This window comes from Scyliorhinus canicula, chromosome 6, assembly GCF_902713615.1.
Source record: "Scyliorhinus canicula chromosome 6, sScyCan1.1, whole genome shotgun sequence".
Lineage (NCBI taxonomy): Eukaryota > Metazoa > Chordata > Chondrichthyes > Carcharhiniformes > Scyliorhinidae > Scyliorhinus > Scyliorhinus canicula.
Window position 1 is genome coordinate 6,386,721 of NC_052151.1, and position 25,122 is coordinate 6,411,842.

General features: G+C 44.8%; 1 protein-coding gene across 3 annotated transcripts in view; it reads right to left on the reverse strand.

The window, feature by feature from the left end:
• The window catches only part of LOC119966971 (serine/threonine-protein phosphatase 2A 56 kDa regulatory subunit delta isoform), a 233,781-nt gene that overhangs the window by 48,903 nt on the left and 159,756 nt on the right, over positions 1 to 25,122 (reverse strand). For all 3 annotated transcript variants that reach the window (XR_005460886.1, XM_038798936.1, XM_038798937.1), the window contains exons 7-9: positions 24,404 to 24,534; positions 20,345 to 20,404; positions 11,450 to 11,558 (exon numbers count right to left, since the gene is read on the reverse strand). Coding sequence is in view for 2 of the 3 variants with exons in the window: in XM_038798936.1 (XP_038654864.1) it covers positions 11,450 to 11,558; positions 20,345 to 20,404; positions 24,404 to 24,534 (300 nt within the window). In the remaining variant the exon portion in view is untranslated. The remainder of the gene's footprint in view (positions 1 to 11,449; positions 11,559 to 20,344; positions 20,405 to 24,403; positions 24,535 to 25,122) is intronic.

Genomic DNA, 25,122 nt, shown 5'->3' on the forward strand with positions numbered 1-25,122 from the left:
TCCGTCTCATGACTAGCCGCTCGAAGCATTTCATGATAACAGACGTTAGGGCTACCGGTCGGTAGTCTTTGAGGCAGGCCACCTTGTTCTTCTTCAGTACTATTATTATGGTGGTCTTCTTGAAGAAGGTGGGGACCTCAGAGCGGAGGAGTGAGGTGGTGAAGATATCTGCGAAAACACTCGCCATCTGGTCCGCGCAGGCTCTGAGTGCTCACCCAGGGACTCCGTTGGGGCCCGTCACTTTCTGCTGATTCACTTTCAAGAAGGCAGCACTTAGCTCTGAGGCTATAATAGTGGGTATGGATGCGTCCACGGCTGTTGGGGTAGGTGGCACTGATATATTGGCTGACTGCTCAAAGCGGGCATAGAACTTGTTCAAATCATCGGGTAGGGATGCTCCAGCCCCAGATATTCCGCCGGGCCTTGTTTTATAGCCTGTGATCTTGTGTAGGCCCTGCCACAGTTGGCTAGATAGTCGGCATGCAGTGAGACCAACTACAGACCAGTTAGTCTCACTTCAGTGATTGGGAAACTATGCTTGGTGCAAAATCAATAATCACTTAGATAATTGCAGGATAATTAAGGAAAGCTAGCATGGATTCATTAAGGGTAAATCATGTTTAACTAACTTGTTTTTGTTTGAGGAGATAACAAAGAAGGTTGATAAGGGCAACACTATTGATGTGATATATATGGATTTTCAAAAGGCATTTGATAAGAGTGCCACACAACAGACTTGTGAGAAAAATTATTTTTTTCTTAAATTCAGAGTAACAAATTGTTTTTTCAATTAAGGGCCAATTTAGCGTGGCCAATTCACCGAGCCAGCACATCTTTTGAGTTGTGGGGGTGAGACCCACGCAAACACGGGGAGAATGTGTAAACTCCACATGGACAGTGACTTGGGGCCGGGATCGAACCCATGTCCTCAACACCGAGACATCAGTGCTAACCACTGCACCACCTTGAGAGCAAAATTCTATCAAATGGAATAAAAGGAAAGCAGGCACTTGGACAGGAAATGAGCTGAGTGATAGAAGCAGAGAGCAGTGATAAATGGCAGTTTCTCCAGATTGGAGGGAAAGTTTGTAGTAGGGTTTTTGTTGTAGAGTTCCTTAGGGGTCAGTGTTGGGATCCTTGCTCTTCCTTATATATATTAATGAGCTAGACTGCAATGTTCAGGGCATGATTTCAAAATCTGTAGATGGTAAAAAGATTGGAAACTGTGATAGGGATGGTCTTGAAGTTGAAACGGACATATAAAAGAAAGGGAGAAAATGGAAGGTGTATACGTACACAAGTAATTGAAGGTGTTAGGGCAGGCTGAGAAAGCTGTTAATAAAGCATATGGTATCTTAGGAGGTCATGTTGAAAGTTTATAAGACATTAATTAGGTATTATTTGCACTACTGCATCCAGTTTAGGGTGCCATACTTGAGGAATGATGTAAAGGCATTGGAGATAGTGCAGAGGAGATTCATAAGAATAATTCCAGGAACAAAGAACTGTAGATGTGAGGATAGACTGGGGTTGGGATTGTTTTCCTTGGAAAAAGGCTGAGGGGAAACTTTTTTAAATATAAATTTAGAGTACCCAATTATTTTTTCCAATTAAGGGGCAATTTAATGTGGCCAATCACCCTAACCTGCACATCTTTGGGTTGTGGGGGCGAAACCCACGCAGACACGGGGAGAATGTGCAAATTCCTCACAGACAGTGACCCAGGTCCACAGCGCCGTAGGCAGCAATGCTAACCACTGTGCCACCGTGCTGCCCTCTGCTGAGGGGAAACTTGACAGAAATATTCAAGATCCAGAGGAGCACGGATAGGGTAAAAAGTGAGCAACTGTTCCCACTCTAGAGAGCACCAAGAACTAGAGGGCACAGATTCAAAATAATTGCCAAAAGAAGTAGAAGTGATGTGAGGAAACAGTTATCCACCCAGAGGGTGGTTGGAGTCTGGAACAAAGTTCTCGAGAGGGCGGTGGAGGCAGGTTTGATCGAGGTAGTCAAAAGGAAATGAGACTGCTATTTGCAAGGTTACGGGGATGAGGCAGGGGAGTGGGACTAGGTAGAATGCTCTTTCAGAGAGCCAGTGCAGACTCGATGGGCCAAACAGCTTCCCTCTACTCTGCAAAGGTTCTCTGATCTTAGTTGATCTAACTATTAATTCTTAGACCATGTGCTATAGTATTAGATTTACCAACCGGCAGAAATATTTTCTCTCCATCTACCTTATCTGTTCCCCAAATATCTGAAACATTTGATCATCCCTAATCTTCTAAATTCCAGGGAATACAACAATAATCTTTATTAGTGTCACAAGTAGGCTTACATTAATCATCCTCACCCGTAAGACCCGTCCGGGTTATAACACCAATCCCCCCCTCCCCAAAGTCCGAACAATCCTATGAAGACCGTGGCAAAGGAGCACGATGGACGCTTTTGGCATCTGGCTGGGCACCATGAACCCGAAGTGCTGGATCGGACAGCATGTATCTCGAAGATGAACACCGCTTCTGACGTGAACGACATAGCGGCTGCAATTCCCAATGTTGTGGATCTGAGGATTCCCCATTGGAGACCGCCTGCGTCTCCATCTCCGGATCTGAGTCAAAGATCAGTCATCTCGGCGTCTTGACTCCCTTGGAGGTCCGCTGTGGCCCGATTAGCACAAGGCTAAATCGCTGGCTTTGAAAGCAGACAAAGGCAGGCCATCAGCACGGTTCAATTCCCGTACCAGCCTCCCCGAACAGGCGCCGGAATGTGGCGACAAGGGGCTTTTCACAGTAACTTCATTGAAGCCTACTCGTGACAATAAGCGATTTTCATTTCATTTTCATTTCAGATGCGGTTGTAGAAAAGGCTTCAGAGGACGAGGAATTTTCTGAAGAAGCGTTTGCCTGGACCAAATATGGTGCAGGTGCTGTCTACTGGTGAGAAACTAGCCCTTTCTGGCGGACAATGCCGGAGATACACTGGGTGCCATTGTACAAAGTGACCTGGTACAAAGTGTCTGGCAGATTGATGTCGAGTGGGGCAATGCCCGTGCTGCTCCTGGTTGTGCAGAAGAATTGTGCTGAGGCGGGTACGAAGTCTTCGGCCCAATAGTTCTGCGGGGGATGCCCCAGTAACTGTGTGCGGAGTGGTCCTATACTAAAACAGGAAATGAACCAGCCTAGATCACAGATCATAGAATTTACAGTGCAGAAGGAGGCCATTTGGCCCATCGGGTCTGCACTGGCTCTTGGAAAGAGTAACCCACTTAAGCCCTCACCTCCACCCTATCCCCGTGAACCAGCAACCCCACCTAACCGAAGGGCAATTTATCATGGTCAATCCACCTAACCTGCACATCTTTGGACTGTGGGAGGAAACCGGAGCACCCAAGGAAACCCGCGCAGACACAGGGACATAGAACATAGAACAGTACAGCACAGAACAGGCCCTTCGGCCCTCGATGTTGTGCCGAGCAATGATCACCCTACTCAAACCCACATATCCACCCTATACCCGTAACCCAACAACCCCCTCCTTAACCTTACTTTTTAGGACACTACGGGCAATTTAGCATGGCCAATTCACCTAACCCGCACATCTTTGGACTGTGGGAGGAAACCGGAGCACCCGGAGGAAACCCACGCACACACGGGGAGAAATGCAGACTCCGCACAGACAGTGACCGAGCGTGGATTTGTACATGGGGCCCTGGAGCGGTGAAGCAACTGTGCTAACCACTCTGCTACCATGCTGCCCACACAATTGCGTGCCAGCCTAGCTTCCATTGATCCAGAAGACTGTTTCTTGAGGCCCCGTTTAAATGTTTGCACCGCTCACTACGCTAAACCATTAGAATCCGGGTGGTATGGGGCGGTACGAATAAGCTGCACCCCATTTGCCTTCATAAACCCAGAAAATCCTTCACTCATGAAAGGAGTGCCATTATCAGTGGCAAGTACTTCAGGGAGGCCGTGCCTGCAAAACGATAAATGCAGCTTCTCAATAGTCACCTGGAACGTGGTTCCCGCCATCATGTGCACTTCGAATGGGTGTCGATCAACAAGAGGAACATGGACTCCTGAAATGGACGGGCAAAGTTGGCATGCAACTGCGCCCACGGCCAGCCTGGCCATTCCAATGATGCAGGGACGCAGCTGGCAGGAGCACCTAATGCTCCTGGCAAACGGAGCATTGTTGGGCCATCTTCTCAACATCCATGGCCCAGCCACCATATGTAATTGAGTGCCAGCATTTTCACAGTGGACATGCCTGAAGGTTGTGAAGGTCTTTTAAGGTCAACAGGATACCGGGCAACACGGTAGCAGTGGTTAGCACAGTTGCTTCACAACTCCAGTGTCCAAGGTTCGATTCCTGACTTGGGTCACTGTCTGTGCGGAATCTGCACTTTCTCCGTGTGTGTGCGTGGGTTTCCTCCAGGTGCTCCGGTTTCCTCCCACAGTCCAAAGATGTGCAGGTTAGGTGAATTGGCTATGCTAAATTGCCCTTAATTTCCAAAAAGGTGGGGTGGGGTTACTGGGATAGGGTGGAGGTGTGGGCTTCTGTAGGGTGCCCTTTCCAAGGGCCGGTGCAGTCTCAATGGGCTGAATGGCTTCCTTCTGCACTGTAGATTCTATGATCCTCTACATTGAACTCAAGACAGCTTGGAGGAAAATGCCCTTAACTCACCTGGTCTATGTTGAAAATAGTCTGATCCTGGCTGGGTCAACAACATATTGTTTGAGGAAACTGTCCCGAATTCTTTCACTCTCTGAATTCTTGCTCAATCAGATTTTCTCAATCCACATGAAGTCACCCATGATTAATGTACTGCCTTTTTACATGCCCTCAAAGATGTGCTGGTTAGGTGGATTGGCTATGCTAAATTGCCCTTAGTGTCCAAAAAGGAGGGTAGGGTTACTGCGATAGAGTGGAGACATGGGCTTAAATAGGGTGCTCTTTCCAAGGGCTGGGGCAGACTCGATGGGCCGAATGGCCTACTTCTGCACTGTATATTCTATCATTCTAACCGTTTAAATCTTAATTCTAATAATAATAAAATCACTAGCCATGTTCTTTTGCATTAACTTCCAGGCCTGGAGATTCTTCGACCAACCCACATGACACAGCCCGACACGGTAGGACCAGAATCCTGAATGGCCCTCTTATGGACTGAACTGATCTTTCTATGCATCTTCTCTACAGGTATAGCACTATATTCTGTATAGTGTTATGTCTACGTAGTTACATTGTGTATTTACGTATGCCTATGTTTTTCACGTATGGAGCGATCTGCCTAGACTGTACGCAGAACAATACTTTTCACTATAACTCAGTACACGTGACAATAAATTAATTAAATAAAACCCAAAGCAAGACTGTCACACTGTTGCTATAATGGCAAGATAAAGTGAGAGATGTTTACTCTGCATTTGCCTCAATATGTGTGACTTGGTTCCTTGGTACAGATAATGGGTTCACTCCAAGAACAGTGTTCCATTCGCCAACACAAGCAACCCCCACTTTGGTGAGCACAAATTCAAATAGCCACTCACAGCATTGCCAATCTTAGCCAGACTGGTGAGAAAGTTCACTTAGGAAGCAGAGGGCATGGAAAATTAAAGGAGCCGGACTGAATTAATAGCTGTGGCATATGAAGAAGTGGCTGTGTACCTAGTCCAAAAGACCAATTTATTTTGAAACTTCCATTGGCGTTCAGGCGTACTGGACTATTGTTAGAAAATTTTACTGACTTCTAACTTGCACCGAGTTGAAATCATCATTTAGATGACAAGGTTGTCCAGACAAAAACAGGCTTTTCTGTAATCTTGCTGAAAGACCTCACCATTGCTGTCTGATATGCCCCATCACAACTTCAGAAAAGTTATTAGGAGTTGTGCAATTGTTACCAAATTAATGGCATTCGGACTTTTGCATGGTTTTTGAATCCGTCTATAACCATTTAAATGATAGAGAAGGACAACAAATAAGACTGACAGCTGAAAAAATGGTGAGGCAAACAGTCATTCTTCCTTCATCATACTTGTCAAGTGACTTCCCAAAGCAAGTACTAGAGACACAAGTGAACAAAATGTTTGCATAAAAGGTGAGGAGAGTGGGCCAAAATCTGGCAGTTGGGAGTTTAACATGAATAGGTGGGAGGTCAGAATGGGAAACCAAATTATTATTTAAATGTCAGACACTTGGGACGTTCCACTGCAGACGGATCTGGGGATCCTCGTGAACGAGTCACAGAAAACTAGCATGCAGGTATAGCAGATAACAAAGAAAGCAAATGGAATGTTGAAAAATGAAATGAAAATCGCTTGTCACGAGTAGGCTTCAATTAAGTTACTGTGAAAAGCCCCTAGTCGCCACATTCCGGCACCTGTTCGGGGAGGCTGCTACGGGAATCGAACCGTGCTGCTGGCCTGCTTGGTCTGCTTTAAAAGCCAGCGATTTAGCTCAGTGAGCTAAACAAGCCCCTATTGGTATTTATAGCTAAACAAAAGGAGTATTAAGTTAAGGATGTGTTGTTGCAACTGTACAAGGCACTGGTAAGACCACACCTGGAGTATTGTGCACAGTTTTGGTCCCTTTATTTGAGGAAAGATGTAGCGCCATTGAGGAGGTTCACTGGGTTGATTCCAAAGATGAGGAGGATGCAGTGGATGCTGGAACAGTGAGTAAATTGAAGGAGTTATTCAGATTTTAAAATTGGTAATGGGTTGAAAGGTTATGGAGAACGGGCAGGACAGTAGGGTTAAGGCCTGGGTGAGATCAGCCATGATCAAATGGTGGAGGAGACCCGATGGGCTAAATGGTCTAATTCTACTCCTATATTTTATGAACTTGGGAACCAGGGACAGGAAGCAGAAACTTAAGCGGGAGAATCCAGCTAAGATGCTCGTGCAGTGCTGGTCTGAGGCTACAGAACAGCTCCGACGGGACTGCTTGGAGTCAGTGGACTGGTCCATATTTAAGAACTCAACGACCAACCTAAGTGAATATGCCACCACCATCACAGACTTTATCAGCAAATGTGGAGAAGACTGCGTGCCAAAGAAAGTAGTACGTACGTTCCCCAACCATGGCTTAATCAGGAGATTGACTTAGGAGAGGTTACTGACCAAGGTGTTAAGATTCAAAACAGAGATATAAAGCCAACGTAAGTGGACTTTACCTGAACGCTCGTCGTACTCGGAATAAGGTAAATGAGTTGATGACGCAAATCATCGTAAATGACTATGATTTAGTGGCCATTACTGAAACATGGTTAAAAGATGGTCACGACTGGGAGTTAAATATCCAAGGGTATCAAACTATTCGGAAGGACAGAGTGGATGGTAAGGGAGGTGGTGTTGCTCTGTTATTTAAGGATGACATCCGAGCAATAGTAAGGGATCGGTGCTATGGAGGATAAGGTTGAATCCATTTGGGTGGAAATCAGGAATAGTAAGGCGAAAAAGTCACTGATAGAGTAGTCTACAGGCCACCAAATAGTAACATTATGGTGGGGCAGGCAATAAACAAAGAAATAACTGATGCATGCACGATAACGGCAGTTATCATGTGGGATTTTAATCGACATGTCAATTGGTTTAACCAGGTCGGTCAAGGCAGCCTTGAAGAGGAGTTTATAGAATGTATCTGCGATAGTTTCCTAGACCAGTATGTAATGGAACCTACGAGGGAACAAGCGGTCCTAGATCTTGTCCTGTGTAATGATACAGGATTGATTAATGATCTCATAGTTAGGGATCCTCTCGGAAGGAGCAATCACAATATGGTGGAATTTAAAATACAGATGGAGGGTGAGAAGGTAAAATCAAACACTAGTGTTTTGTGCTTAATCAAAGGAGATTACAATGGGATGAGAGAAGAACTAGCTCAGGTAGACTGGGAGCAAAGACTTTATGGTGAAACAGTTAAGGAACAGTGTAGAACCTTCCAAGCGATTTTTCACAGTGCTCAGCAAAGGTTTATACCAACAAAAAGGAAGGACGGTAGAAAGAGAGAAAATCGACCGTGGATATCGAAAGAAATAAGGGAGAGTATCAAATTGAAGGAAAAAGTATACAAAGTGGCAAAGATTAGTGGGAGACTAGAGGACTGGGAAATCTTTAGGGGGCAACAGAAAGCTACTAAAAAAGTTATAAAAAAGAATAAGATAGATTATGAGAGTAAATTTGCTCAGAATATAAAAACAGATAGTAAAAGTTTCTACTAATATATAAAACAAAAAAAGAGCGGCTAAGGTAAATATTGGTCCTTTAGAGGATGAGAAGGGAGATTTAATAATGGGAGATGAGGAAATGGCTGAGGAACTGAACAGGTTTTTTGGGTCGGTCTTCAGAGTGGAAGACACAAATAACATGCCAGTGACTGATGGAAATGAGGCTATGACAGGTGAGGAGCTTGAGATGATTGTTATCACTAAAGGAGGTAGTGATGGGCAAACTAATGGGGGTTAAAGGTAGACAAGTCTCCTGGCCCTGATGGAATGCAACCCAGAGTGCTAAAAGAGATAGCTAGGGAAATTGCAAATGCACTAGTGATAATTTACCGAAATTCACTAGACTCTGGGGTGGTCCCGGCAGATTGGAAATTAGAAAGCATGACACCACTGTTTAAAAAAGGAGTTATGCAGAAAGCGGGTAATTATAGGCCAGTTAGCTTAACTTCGGTGGTAGGGAAGATGCTGGAATCTATCATCAAGGAAGAAATAGGGGGGCATCTGGATGGAAATTGTCCCATTGGGCAGACGCAGCATGGGTTCATAAAGGGCAGGTCATGCCTAACTAATTTAGTGGAATTTTTTGAGGACATTACCAGTGCAGTAGATAACGGGGCTCCAATGGATGTGGAATATCTGGATTTCCAGAAAGCCTTTGACAAGGTGCCACACAAAAGGTTGTTGCATCAGATAAAAATACATGGCATTAAGGGTAAAGTAGTAGCATGGATAGAGGATTGGTTAATTAATAGAAAGCAAAGAGTTGGGATTAATGGGTGTTTCTCTGGTTGGCAATCAGTAGCAGGTGGTGTCCCTCAGGGATCAGTGTTGGGCCCACAATAGTTCACAATTTACATAGATGATTTGGAGTTGAGGACCAAGGGCAATGTGTCCAAGTTTGCAGATGACACTAAGATGAGTGGTAAAGCAAAAAGTGCAGAGGATACCAGAAGTCTGCAGAAGGATTTGGATAGGTTAAGTGAATGGGCTAGGGTCTGGCAGATGGAAGACAATGTTGACAAATGTGAGGTTATCCATTTTGGTAGGAATAACAGCAAAAAGGGATTATTATTTAAATGATAAAATATTAAAACATGCTGCTGTGCAGAGACCGGGGTGTGCTAGTGCATGAATAGCAAAAAGTTGGTTTACAGGTGCAACAGGTGATTAAGGCAGCACATGGAGTTTTGTACTTCATCGCTAGAGGGATGGAATTTAAGACTAGGGAGGTTATGCTGCAATTGTATCAGATGTTAGTGAGGCCACACCTGGAGTATTGTGTTCAGTTTTGGTCTCCTTACCCGAGAAAGGACGTACTGGCACTGGAGGGTGTGCAGAGAAGATTCACTAGGTTAATCCCAGAGCTGAAGGGGTTGAATTACGAGGAGAGGTTGAGTAGACTGGGACTGTACTCATTGGAATTTAAAAGGATGCGGGGTATCTTATAGAAACATATAAAATTATGAAGGGAATAGATAGGATAGATGCGGGCAGGTTGTTTCCACTGGCGGGTGAAACCACAACTAGGGGGCATAGCCTCAAAATAAAGGGAAGTAGATTTAGGACTGAGTTTAGAAGGAACTTCTTCACCCAAAGGGTTGTGAATCTATGGAATTCCTTGCCCAGTGAAGCAGTTGAGGCTCATAAGAACTAGGAGTAGGCCATCTGGCCCCTCGAGCCTGCTTCGCCATTCAACGAGATCATGGCTGATCTTTTGTGGACTCAGCTCCACTTTCCGGCCCGAACACCATAACCCTTAAACCCTCTATTGTTCAAAAAACTATCTTTATCTTAAAAACTTAAAAAGCAACCTCCAATGACAAACAAGTACAGAGAGCAATTTTCAAGACTCTACTATTTAATCAGGAACAGCACAAAGTTGAGAAGAGGTGCTGAACCGGGAGGGGTACAGAAAGTAATTAGCAAAGTTAATCGAATGTCATCATTTATTTGTGAGGGGAACTAAATAAAAAAGTAGAGATTATGCATTGGTTGTGCTTTAGCTGTATAGAGGCACATTTGGAGTGCTGTGCATAGCATTCATCTCTTTATTTAAGGAAATACGTTAGAAGCAGTTCAGAGGAGGTTTAGACAATAGTAGGAAAAGGCAGGTTTATCTTATGAGGAATGGTTGGACAGGCTAGGCTTGTATTCACTGGAGTTTAGAAGAGTAAGATATGATCTTGAGGGGTCTTTTTACAGGGTGGATGTGGAGAGGCTAACTTTTCTTTTTGGAGAATCTTGATTCTAGAACTATGGTCACTGTTTAAAGTAAGGGGTTGCCCATTTAAGACTGTGATGAGAATTTTTTTCTCTCAACAGTCTTTTCTCTCAGTCTTTGGAACTCACAAAAGGCAGTGTAAGCAGAATTCTTGGATATTTTAAATGCAGAACTCGATAGTTTTTTTGATAAGCAACGGTGAAAGGTTATCGGGGTGGGGGAAGGGTTGGAGAGGAAGGCAGGAATGTGGAATTGTGATCAGCCATCATCTTACTGAATGGCAGAGCAGCCTCGAAGGGATGAGTGGCCTACTCCTGCTCCTGATCCAGACGTTTGTACGTTGAGAGGGCATTCCCTTACTCTCACAGCAGCTACAAGGTAAATGTGGGGACTAGACTATGTAGTACCATTCCTTCAGTTCCAGTCAATAAAAATCTTCACTCACTAGACACTGTAGAATCCCTACAGTGCAGAATGAGTCCATTCAGCCTATTGAGTCTCCACTGAACCTCTGAAAGAGCACTCTACCTCGGTCCATGCCTCACCCTATCCCTGTAACCTCACCTAACCTTTGGACACTAAAGGCCAATTTAGTATGGCCAATTCACGCAACCTAGAAATCTTTGGACTGTGGAAGGAAATGGGAGCTCCCGGAGGATACCCACGCAGACATGGGGAGAACGTGCAAACTCCGCACAGTCACTGAAGGTTGGAATCAAACCCAGTCCCTGGCAGGCAGCAGTTCTAACCACTGTGCCACCCACTCTGGTGTTGGCTGGAACAAAACCTTGTTGAGGCCCCCAACACTAGCTGCTTGAGGCACCAAAACCCCCAATGCTCAAAAGGGCCACAACAGCATATCCAGCTGTATTGACCACTATCACCACACACCACCCCCTACCCCCAAATCAACCCAAAGTCACAAATCCTTCGGAGCATTTCCACCAAACATATTGTAGGTTTGAATTGCTATGAGCGGGTGAAATATTCCTTACCTGTGGGTGGTAGACACTGAGACTTTTCACTTTGTGCAATGGTAGTAATACTCTGATCAGGAACATTTTATGCTCTTCTTTCAAAGGTAATGCAAATCCATTGATGATACTGGACAAGGAAAGAGGAGAAGGTAGAGAAATTAAAACCTTGACAATTAACAGGAGTATTCAAAATTCCACTGCGTATAAATTATTCACTGAGTTTGACATTGAATGCTTTTGGAGGTTTATTTGTCTAGCAATTCCCATAGAGGCCCCCCGAGTTCACCTTCGACTGCCCAGATGGTGGCATGATACATCAATAATAGTTATTGACTCATCATGATTCAACACTAACAATTGGTATACAGTAGACCTAGAAAGTATGCACATTAAAATCCAGTGCCTTAGGAACCACACTTCCAAAATCACCTATCCCTCATGAATGTCATATCAATATATAAACCCTGCACAGAGCATAGATTAAAAGCTTCAAAAATGATTAAACAGTTTATTTCAAGTGGAGACTATCAAGGTGATAATGCCACGCCCAGGCTAATGTTTTGGGGACACAGTTTTGAATCCTACTAGTGGAGTTTAAATGCAATTAATAAAATCTGGAATCTAAAATCTGAAATATACAGTTAGTCTCATTAATGGTGGCAATTAATCCATTATTGATAGTCATTAAAACCCATCTGGCTCACTAATGTCCTTCAGGGAAGGAAATCTGCTGTCCTTACCTGGTCTGGCCTACATGCGAGTCTAAAACCACAGCAACCACATCTTAACTGACCTCTGAAATGACTGAACAAACCATTCAGTTGAAAGGTAACAGGAGTGTGCAACAAATGCTGGCCCTTCCCACATCGCCTCTCCGGACCAGCCTCCCCGGACAGGCGCCGGAATGTGACGACTAGGGGCTTTTCACAGTAACTTCATTGAAGCCTACTCGTGATAATAAGCGATTTTCATTTTCATTTCATCGCACGAAAGAGCTGAAAAAAACCTTTCCTTTTGGTGGAAGTTGAAGCACTTGTCAAGAGGAAGTAGAAGGCTTATGTTAGGATGAGACATGAAGGCTCAGTTAGGGCACTTGAGAGTTACAAGTTAGCCAGGAAGGACCTAAAGGGAAAGTTAAGAGGAGCGAGGAGAGGACACGAAAAGTCGTTGGCGGATAGGATCAAGGAAAACCCTAAGGCTTTCTATAGGTATATCAGGAACAAAAGAATGACTAGAGTAAGATTAGGGCCAATCAAGGATAGTAGTGGAAAGTTGTGTGTGGAATCAGAGGAGATAGGGGAAGTGTTAAATGGATATTTTTCATCAGTGTTTACACTGGAGAAAGACAATGTTGTCGAGGAGAATCCTCAGGTACAGTCGACCAGGCTAGATGGGATTGAGGTTCACAAGGAGGAGCTGTTATCAATTTTGGGAAGTGTAAAAATAGATAAGTCCCCTGGGCCAGATGGGATTTATCCTAGGATTCTCTGGGAAGCCAGGGAGAAGATTGCAGAGCCTTTGTCCTTGATCTTTATGTCGTCTTTGTCGACAGGAATAGTGCCGGAAGACGAGGATAGCAAATGTTGTCCCCTTGTTCAAGAAGGGGAGTAGAGACAACCCTGGTAATTATAGACCTGTGAGCCTTACTTCGGTTGTGGGTAAAATGTTGGAAACGGTTATAAGAGATAGGGTTTATAATCACCTTGAAAAGAACAAGTTGATTAGCGATACTCAACACGGTTTTGTGAAGGGTAGGTCATGCCTCACAAACCTTATTGAGTTTTTTGAGAAGGTGACCAAACAGGTGGATGAGGGTAAAGCGGTTGATGTGGTGTATATGGATTTCAGTAAGGCGTCTGATAAGATTCCACACGGTAGGCTATTGCAGAAAATAAGGAAGTATGGGATTGAAGGTGATTTAGCGGTTTGGATCAGTAATTGGCTAGCTGAAAGAAGACAGAGGGTGGTGGTTGATGGCAAATGTTCATCCTGGAGTTCAGTTACTAGTGGTGTACCGCAAGGATCTGTTTTGGGGCCACTGCTGTTTGTCATTTTTATAAATGATCTGGAAGAGGGTGTAGAAGGATGGGTTAGTAAATTTGCAGATGACACGAAGGTCGGTGGAGTTGTGGATAGTGCTGAAGGATGTTATAGGTTACAGAGGGACATAGATAAGCTGCAGAGCTGGGCTGAGAGGTGGCAGATGGAGTTTAATGCGGAAAGGTGTGAGGTGGTTCACTTTGGAAGGAGTAACAGGAATGCAGAGTACTGGGCTAATGGCAAGATTCTTGGTAGTGTAGATGAACAGAGAGATCTCGGCATCCAGGTACATAAATCCCTGAAAGTTGCCACCCAGGTTAATAGGGCTGTTAAGGCATATGATGTGCTAGCCTTTATCAGTAGGGGGATTGAGTTTCGGAGCCACAAGATCATGCTGCAGCTGTACATAACTCTGGTGCGGCCGCTCCTGGAGTACTGCGTGCAGTTCTGTTCACCACATTATAGGAAGGATGTGGAAGCTTTGGAAAGGGTTCAGAGGAGATTTACTAGGATGTTGCCTGGTATGGAGGGAAGGTCTTACGAGGAAAGGATCAGGGACTTGAGGTTGTTTTCGTTAGAGAGGAGAAGGCTGAGAGGTGACTTAATAGAGACATATAAGATAGTCAGAGGGTTAGATAGGGTGGACAGTGAGAGTCTTTTTTCTCGGATGGTGATGACCAACACGAGGGGACATAGCTTTAAATTGAGGGGTGATAGATATAGGACAGATGTCAGAGGCAGTTTCTTTACTCAGAGAGTAGTAGGGGTATGGAACGCCCTGCCTGCAACAGTAGTAGACTCGCCAACTTTAAGGGCATTTAAGTGGTCACTGGATAGACATTTGGATGAAAATGGAATAGTGTAGGTCAGATAGGCTTCAGATGGTTTCACAGGTCGGCGCAACACCGAGGGCCGAAGGGCCCGTACTGCGCTGTAATGTTCTATGTGTCCACATGGTAACTTACTGCCCATTTCTCTCAAAGCTGCTGACTCTTGTCACAACTGCTACCAGCTGTCTACTACTTTACCCAAGAAGTGGAGATGCCGGCGTTGGACTGGGGTGAGCACAGCAAGATGTCTTACAACACCAGGTTAAAGTCCAACAGGTTTGTTTCAAACACTAGCTTTCGGAGCACTGCTCCTTCCTCACCTAAGCTAGTGTTTGAAACAAACCTGTTGGACTTTAACCTGGTGTTGTAAGACTTCTTACTGTGCTTACCCAAGAAGCTGTGCTGTATCAGAGCTCTGGAGGAAATTAACAACCAACCTAATCTTGTCTTTGCCTGTTGTTATGCCACCCTGGGCAAGTGTGCGGTCAATTCCGGCCTTTCGTACCCCGGAGTCACAACAGAAGTGAATAAACCAAAAATTCTGATAAAATTCCAGAAATCTTTGGTGCACAATTTAAATCAGCACAGCCATCTGGATCCTTCTATTTGAATTAAAGGCACAGGCTACCGCTTTCTTCTGGTTAAATAAAGGTGGCAGGCTGCCTGAAAGACATATGTCCATAAATCAACTATGGACCAACAATGTAATGGCAGAAAATAAAAGGGGAAGCAGACAAGGAATTACCAAGGCGGAACAGGAATGACTCTGGCACTGTGCACAGTCCAGTAAGTAAGAGGTACTGAGGCAAAAATTCTGGCAAATATGCCCTTTAGCTCCAACAGCTACTAGCTCAGCAAGGATTGAATCTGGTGTACATCTATATTGGACAACTCAGGTATGTGCACTCAACAGTGAACCTACACATGGACTTCAGTTTACCGACTACATTTTTCTAAGTAAATGAAATGAGATTTTCTTCAAAAACAAGAAATAGGAGGAGGTTATTTCAATAGGGAAGGTGCTGGCATAGTGGTATTGTCACGATGAGTAATCCAGAAACTAAGGGTAATGCTCTGGGGACCCGGATTTGAATCCCACCACGGCAGATGGCAAAATTTAAATTCAATACAATCTGCAATTAAAAAGTCTAATGATAACCATGAAACAATGGTCAATTGTCATAAAAGCCCAAACTAATGTCTTTTCAGGAAGGAATTCTGCTGTCTTTTAAATTTCCAATTCATTTTTTCCAATTAAGGGGCAATTTAGCGCGGCCAATCCACCTAGTTTGCAGATTTTTGGGTTGTGGGGGAAATACCCACGCAAACACGGGGAGAATGTGCAAACTCCACACGGACAGTGACCCAGAGCCAGGATCGAACCTGGGACCTCGGCGCCGTGAGGCCGCAGTTCTAACCCACTGTGCCACCATGCTGCCTGTATTCTGCTGTCCTTACCAACCTGACCCACAGCAATGTGGTTGACTCTCAACTGTCCTCAACAGGACACACTAAGGATGGTTCTGGTTGTTGTTGGTCAATCATCTCAGTCCCAGAATGAGTTCCTACGGGTAATGTCCTCAGGGTGAGGCATCTTAAGCAGCTTTATCAATGCCGTCACACACATGCACTGAAGTCAGAGCTTATTGCAATGTTAAGTACCATTTGCAACTCCTCAGATACTGAAGAAGTCCTTGCCAATCTAGACACATGAAGCCTTGGACTGGTGAGTGGCAAGAAACATTCATAACACCAGTATCAAGCAATCACCAGGAGGCATTCAATAGCAATGTATCGTTGATTGCCCACCAATCAACATTCTGGCGGGGCAGCGTCACTATCAACTAGAAACGTAACATAAATCCTGTTGTAGCCACCGAAGTTGGCCATTCCCTCAATACAAAATGGAGGAACGCAAAGCTTGCAGGTTAAAATGGACAATGTTTGCAGCACAAGCAGGCTGCACCAAGCCAATGTGTATTCTGTCTGCTAAGAGAGCAGACAGCGCCGAAACGAACATTCCGCATACTAATGAGGCAATCTCCGGGTTAGTTAACATAGCAATGGAACGATCCCAGGGACAATGGACACAAAGAGAAGTGATTGCAACAGTGTATGGGAAACCAGACACCCCGGCATCAGTGGGGTTCGAAAACAAAGCACCTGAAGGCCCGCCTAGTAGCCGAGAGATAGCCTCAGTATTGGGGGGGATTCAAACAAATCGATTGGGAAGAGACCCAATCGATTCCCAGCAGGTAAAGGGTCCGCCCAAAAGGGCGCGAAGCCCTAGGACCTATAAAAGACAGGTCCCACACTTAGTTTGTTCTTCTTAACCAGCCCTCCTCTCTGGACCAGCATCTCGACCAGCTTTTACCAAAGAAGACCTTGACCGAGAGAGAGGAGAGGTTTGGGACAGCAGCCGCCAGCAAGTAACTGTCTCACAACGATCGCTACCAGAGATAGACACTCCTGACCCCTTTTTAACCCGTACCAACCTGAAGTCTGCAGACCAGAGCAGAGCAAGAGGCCTTGTCCCCTGATCCGGCAGTTCCCTTTGAGATAAGTATTGGTTTATTTAGTGGTAGGAATAGTTTAATCATCTTAGCGTGTGCATGGGTAGTATTATAACTGTATTATAATAAACTCAGTTGTTTGAACTTACTAATTGGTGTATGGTTTTATTGCTTTGAACTTGACCTTGAAACTTGTGGCGGTATCTTAACGATACCTGGCGACTCCAGAGCTAAGTAACGAAACAGAGCCAAATTGAGTGTTAAGTACACTCACCCAGAACGAGCAACACTGTGACCACATAAACAGGCCAGAAACTGAGTATTCGGTGGTGAGTGACTCATTTCTGGACGCCCCAAGGCTGTCCATCACCTACAAGATGCAAATAGGTTTGATGGAATTCTCTCCACTCGAGATCCCAGCCAGAAAAAAAGCAACGCACTTGACCAGCACAAAATTGACCACTGTAAACATTTAACCCCTTTACCAATGGCACACCATGGCACAAGATGCACTGCAGCAAATCACCAGGGATTCTTTGACAGCACCGTCCAAATCTGTGACCTCCACCTGGAGGTCCACCTCCAAATCACACACCAACCTGACGTGGAAATATATTGCTGTTCCTTCATAGTCGCTGGGTCAAAATTCTTGATAACGAACAGCACTGTGGGAGTACCGTCAGCATGTGCAATGAACAAAGAACAATACAGCACAGGTACAGGCCTTTCGGCTCCCCAAGCCTGTACTGGTCATGATACCACCCGTGGCCAAAACCCTCAGCACTTCCTCATGCCATATCTCTCTATACCTATCCTATCCATGTATTTGTCTAGATACTTTCTGAACGCCATTAATGTATCTGCTTCCACAACCTCCCCTGGCAGCGTGTTCCAGGCACTTACTACCCTCGGTGTAAAAAAACATGCCTCGCACATCTCCTCTAAACTTTGCCCCGCGGACCTTAAACCTATGCCCCCCGGTGACTCACCCCTCCACCCTGAGAAAGAGTACCTACCCTATCCACGCCCCTCAATCTTGTAGACCTCTACCAGGTCAACCCACAACCTCCACCGTTTTAATGAAAACAGTCGAGTCTATTCAGCCTCTACGCATAGCTAACACCCTCCAGACCAGGCAACATCCTGGTACACCACCTCTGCACCCTCTCCAAAGCCGCCACATCATTCTGATAGTGTGGCGACTAGAATTGTGCGCAAAATTCCAAGTGCGGCCGTACCAAGGTTCTATACAACTGTAGCAAGACTTGCCAGTTTTTATACTCGATTCCCCATCCAATGAAGGCAAGCATTCCATATGCTTTCTTGAATACCTTGTCCACTTGTGTTGCCACAAAGATCGGTGGACCTGCACCACCAGATCTCACTGACTTTCTATATTCCTGAGTGTTTTGCCATTTACGGTATATTTCCCCTCTATGTTAGACCTACCAAAATGCATTACCTCACATGTGTCTGGATTAAACTCCATTTGCCATTTCTCTGCCCAAGTCTCCAAACTATCTATGCCCTCCTGTATCCTCTGACAATCCTCAACACTATCTGCCACTCCACCAACTTTGGTGTCATCCGCGAACTTACTAATCAGACCAGCTACATTTTCCTCCAAATCATTTATGCACACTACAAACAACAGAGGCTCCAGCACAGATCCCTGTGGAACACCATTAGTCACAACCTTCCATTCAGAAAAACACCGGTCTACACTTTGCCTTCTGTGACCAATCCAGTTCCGCATTCATCTTGCCACCTCAGCTCTGACCCCGTGTGACTTCACCTTTTGTACCAGTCTGCCATGGGGCACCTTGTCAAAGGCTTTACTGAATTTCATGTAAACAACATCCACCACCCTCCCCTCATCAATCATCTTTGTCACCTCCTCAAAAAACCTGATCAAGTTAGTGAGGCACGACCTCCCCTTCACAAAACCATGCTAATGAATCCATTTGTTTCCAAATGGGTATAAATGCTGTCCGAGAATTCTCTCCAATAATTTAAACACTACCGACGTGAGGCTCAACGGCCAATAGTTTCCTGGATTATCCCTGCTACCTTTCTTAAACAGCGGTACCCCTTTAGCTATTCTCCAGTCTTCTGGGATCTCACCTGTAGCCAATGAGGATACAGAGATGTCAGTTAAGGCTCCAGCAATTTCCTCCCTTGCTTACCCTCAGTATTCTGGGGTAAAACCCATCCGGCCCAGGAGACCTATCGACCTTTATGTCTTTTAAAACACCCAATACATCCTCCTTCTCATGTCGACATAACCTAGACTGTCCATACATCCATCTTCCACAAAGTCCGTTTCTTTGGTGAACACTGATGCAAAGTATTCATTTAGTACCTCACCATTTCCTCTGCCTCAACACAAATTCCTAATTTCCCACTTAAGTACCGTTCTACTTTCTTTATGCTCCTCAAGGGCTTCGACTGTCCCCACCCTTCTAGACTGTACAAAAGACTCCTTTTTATTTTTAACGAGGTTCACAATATCTCCCTAAATTTCCCATACTTATCCTTTGTTCTCTCAGGAACGTGACCTTTCCTGAATCCTAATCAACTGTCGCTTGAAAGACTCCACGTGTCCGATGTTGATTTTACCTTCCAACAGCTGCACCCAATTCAAATGCTTTATGTTAATCAAAGGCTCTCACTTCACCTCAAGGTCAGGAGTGGGGATGTTCACTGATGATTGCAGTGCTCAATACCATTCTCCACTCCTCAGAGTGTTTATCTAAATGTTTATCAATAGCAAGCCCTGGAAAACATCCAAGCTTGGGCTCACAAGAGCAAGTAACATTTGCAAGTAAGCCAGGCGATGACCATCAACATGAGTTTAATCATGTCCCCATATGGCTTTGCTGGGTTTCAACAATTATTATGCTGCCGTTCACCACTGAGCACAAACTTATACAGACCAAGTGGCAGCAAATAGCCCACCTCTTGAATCCTCAAATTCTCTCCACCAACTATGAGGCATAAGTCAGGAATGTGATGGAATGCTTGTTGCTTATTTGAATACCGCGGCCACGATTCCAGCCTCTCCGATCATGGGCCCACAGTTCTATCCTCCCCATTCCCAGGTTCTACCCCCCGATCCCGGGTGCACACTCCCCGATCCCTGGGTCTATAGTTCTATATTCCCGATTCCTGTTCCACCCTCCCCAATCCCGGGTTCACAGTTCCACCCTCCCCGATTTGTGGGCCATCATGCTACCCTCCCATAAACATGTGATGCTTTGAAAAGTGTAACACCAGATTTGTACACTGGGTGCCCGACTTTCCATATACAGATTCATTTGACTGGAATACATTTTGAAAACATATGATGGATAATTTTCTCTTTTTAGCAGACACATGCAATATGGATTGCCTCAGCGAAGAACAATGTTCTGAACTGAATTTTCCCCATAGTCTCTGATACCAGTAACTTTGTTCAGACACAACCAGTAATAATCTACAGTGAATATTCTTTTACATTTATTAGCTATACAAATCAGAACACCACTTACCTGCCCAGAATTTCTAGAAGTTCTGCAATCCCATTGTGGTGTTCAGTTTCATATATAAACCTAATAAAGTGAGGAAAAATGGAAGTTTTAACAACAATCAACATCACAGGATGGGAGGTGGCCATTGGCAACTTTAAAATAGCTGTTCAATTAATCCCACTCCCCTGTTCTTTCTGTTGCCTTGCCAATTTCTGCTTTACAAATACACACCTTGTAAATGCACACCAAATTACCAAACATTTTCCACTCCCTTCAGGATTTTATATATTATTTAAAATGTCAAAGACACAGTCATACGCATGCTGAAAATCATTCAGTTAATTGGCAGAAAATCACCCATTGTAAAACAGAACAAGAAACTATGAATGCTGCAAATCTGATGGAGATGAAGTGTTGGAAATGCACTGAACAGCCAGCATCTAGCCAGCCTCAAATAAGTAATTTAGGAGAAGCCTACTAGGGCAACCAACAAGTTTTCAAACGTTCAAGAGGAGTTACTGTTTACGGAAGAAAATGAAAAGCCTCAAAATTTAGTGTGGACAATGGAACATGAAGCTTTAACAGTCAAAAGATTCCTTCAACGCTTCACCTTCTCTCCTGAAGGTGGCACTCTAGGACACCTCATCAGTACTTAGCTCAGTTTGATCCTGTCCATATTCGCAGAAAGAGTGAAATTAAATTATGAGGAGCACAGACAGACTGGATAGTCAGAGACTTTTTCCACGGTAGAGGGGTGAATTACTAGGGGGCATAGGTTTAAGGCGTGAGGGCCAAGGTTTACAGGAGATGTATGAGGCAAGTTTTTTTTTTTTTACACAGAGGGTAGTGGGTGCCTGGAACTCGCTGCCGGAGGAGGTGGTGAATGCAGGGACGATAGTGACGTTTAAGGGGCATCTTAACAAATACATGAATAGAATGGGAATAGAGGGATACGGATCCCAAAAGTGTAGAAGATTTTAATATAGACGGGCAGCATGGTCGGCGCAGGCTTGGAAGGCCGAAGCGCCTGTTCTTGTGCTGTACTTTTCTTTGTTAAAACAGACAATGCTGAAAATGTTCACAGGGTCTGGCAACACCTGAGGGTTAGCTTCTGTGCGCCTTTGTTTTTTATTTATTCTTTCATAGGATGTGACCTTCACTGACAAGGCCAACATTTATGGCCCACCCTAATTGCTCTCAAGCTGCTTTCTTGAACCACTGCAGGCCATGTGGTGTGGGTACACCCACAGTGCTGTTAGAGAGGGAGTTCCTGGATTTTGACCCAGCGACAGTGAAGAAACAGCGATTATTTCCAAGTCAGGATGTTGTGTGACTTGGGAGGAGAAATTCCAGGGTGTTCCCATGCTTCTGTCCTTCTAGCTGGGAGAGGCTGTGGGCTTGGAAGGTGCTGCCAAAGTAGACTTGATGAGTTGTTGCAGTGCATCTTGTAGATGGTACACGTGGCTGCCATTGTGTATTGGTGGTGGAGGGACTGAATGTCGGTGGTGGTGAATGGGATTCCAATCAAGTGAACGGCTTTGTTCTGGATGGTGTCGAGCTTCTTGAATATTGTTGGAGATGCTTTGGTCCAGGCAACTGAAGAGCATTGCATTACAACATCCTCATTACTGTGATGAATGTAAGAAATTGACTTATTTTATATATTTTTTTCCAGTAATGTTATTAAAACCTGGGTTAAGATGCATACAGACAATATTGCTGCTAAACCTGCAATTAAGGGTTCTTAAAAGTGAGGTTATCATTGATTTTTCAGGTGATGTCTTCTGTGAATGGAATATTTCTTACGATTAAAGGACAACTGGTGTGTAAATAATCTATGAGGGGTATTGTGTTTGGTCCTGGCTAAACAGATCATGGGACATCAGATAGAACAAAGAACAAAGAAAATTACAGCACAGAAACAGGCCCTTCGTCCCTCCAAGCTTGCACCAACCATGCTGCCTGTCTGAACTAAAACCCTCTACCCTTCCGGGGGCCATATCCCTCTATCCCCATCCTATTCATGTATTCTCAAGATGCCCCTTAAGAGTCACTATGGTGATGTAATTCAGGGGAGGAGTCAGGTCTTCTGAAAAGTTAGTCCTTCCTCAGATTTTAATCCGAACGGAAACGTTTCAGTTTTGGTGCTGAAAGGTTGACTGTCCAAAGATACTGCACAGACAGAAAGTGGAAACCTAGTTTCTAAACTTTATTCATGAGTAGTATTTGATTGTATAGATTTTCTTAATTGGAATAGAGAGTTAGGTTTAAAAAAATAAATAAAAGTTTCACCTTTAACTTAAGAACTGTTGTAACTATGAACTGTCAAGTTATTTCTCTGTTGTTAATGTGGTTAATTATTTGTTTAAATTAAAGTTGAAACATAAAAGATACCTACGGGTCAGTGTCATCCCACCTGTGGTGCAGTAACATTTCCTCACAATTTTACAAATTGTAAATAGTTGGGTTCTCATCCGGGACCCTAACATGACAGCATTACATGGTGGACGTGCTTTGGGGAGTGCAGTGGTGAGTTACTCACTGCAGAATACATTGGGCGCAATTCTCCGCACTCACGATGGTGCGGAGAATAGCGGGGGTCGTAAATATTTACGGCCACGCTAGTCTGACGCCCTCCCGCTATTCTCTCCCCCCCTCCCACGCCCGACTCACGACACGAATCGCTGCCGCCGTTTTTTTACGGCGAGCAGCGATTCTCAGCTGGCCGATGGGCCGAAGTCCAAGCCCTTTACGGCCGTTTTTACGAACGGCAAACACACCTGGTCTGGCCGTTCGTAAAAACGGCCGTAAAGTTCGGATCTTGGCAACCATGGCACCGATTGGCACGGCAGTACCACAGCCGTGCCATGGGCCCGCGATCGGTGGGCACCGATCGCAGGCAGCAGGTCCGATTCCCGCACACTCTTTGTCCTTCGGCCGCCCCGCTGTATCAATTCGCGGGGCGGCTGAGGGGCATCCCGGCCCGCGCATGCGCGGGTTTCGCGCAAATGCGCGATGACGTCATCCGCGCATGCGCTGGTTGGAGTCTTCCAATCCGCGCATGCGCGGCTGATGACATGTGATGCGTCAGCCGTCGCAAACTCTGGCAAGCGGGCTTAACGAAATTCGTTAAGCCCGCGATGCCGGAGTTCACGGCCGCGGCATGCTAGCCCTGACCGGGGACCAGAATCGGTTCCCGGTCGGGGAGGGGGAGGCTGGCGTCAAACCCGCCCGTTTTTGACGCCAGCCTTACGATTTCTCCCTGTTTGGGAGAATCGCGCCCATTGTCTCTAAGCTGCTCTTGGAGCCACAGCATTTATATGGCTGATCCAGTTCAGTTTCCGGTCAATGCTGACCCTCAGGATGTTGATAGTTTAAAATGATACAAACATACTGAAACAATTCCATGCTGAATATTAATGTTAAACAAAGGAGGTGGAGCTATGCCAGCATTTATTTTAAGAAGATTAGATTGCAACTGAAGTTGGCATTTCATTAATGGGAGAAAGCAACTAGATGAATAAACTGCAGCACCATTAGTACATTGCACAACAACCTAGAGATATTAAGCTCTGTATCAGTATAAGCTAATACCCACAGGATAGAAGAAGCACGTGGGAAGCGGTCAACCGAGTGCATTAACCCAACACTGGTCCACTGTTTCTGATGCCACTAATGGGCTGGAAAGTGGTTGGTGAAACGTGCAAGATTGTCACCTGTAGATTGTTGAAAACAATGAGGCCAGGAACAGGCCATATAGCCCATTGTCCTGCTTCTTTGAAAGAGCCAATCAATTAGTTCCACTTCCCTGTTCTTTCTCCCTGGAAAAGTTTCCATTCAAGTATTTATCCCTTTCCCACCTGAGAATTATTATTGTGCCTGCTTCCATTACCTTGTCAGGCAATGTATTCAGAACTCAACATGTTTCCTTCAAGGACCCAGCGAGACATGCCAACTTTGGTTCGAAAAAGTAAAAACTCATGTCATTCTACAAGTGTGAAATATACTCAAAACTGATTTTACTACTTTCCACAACAATCCCTCTTTGCTCCTCTCCAGCGAATGAAAGGACTCAATTACCTGTAAAAGATATTATTGATTTGTCTCCGGATGTATGCCCTCAATCCCAGGAATTTGCCATAGATTCTATGAAGAATAGTCTTGAGAAAATCTCTCTCCCTTGGATCCTCACTATCAAACAATTCCAACAGCTAGGAGAAGGAATAAACACATACAAAATTTGTTGTGATTGCTTGACATGTACTCTTTTACATAATATGTGTGTGCTCCAACAGCATTAGCCTGTATTTCAAGGGTAATGTATTGTGCCATTTTACAAAGTGTCAGTTCCACCAGTATTTTCATTCAGAATACATTGTATTTCACCATTTTTAGCCACTTGTTAGTAATCTTAAATTAAAATAAAAGATTTGAGAAATGACTCAAGCTGAAGGGTGGGTCAGTAAATTTGCCGATGACACCAAGATTGGTGGAGTAGTGGATGAGGTGGAGGGCTGTTGTCGGCTGCAAAGAGACATTGATAGGATGCAGAGCTGGGCCGAAAAATGGCAGATGGAATTTAACCCTGATAAGTGCGAGGTGATTCATTTTGGTGGATTACAGGGTCAACGGCAGGGTTCTGAGGAATGTGGAGGAACAGAGAGATCTTGGGGTTCATGTCCACAGATCTCTGAAGGTTGCCACTCAAGTGGATAGAGCCGTGAAGAAGGCTTATAGTGTGTTAGCATTTATTAACAGGGGGCTTGAGTTTAAGAGCCGCGGGGTTATGCTGCAACTAT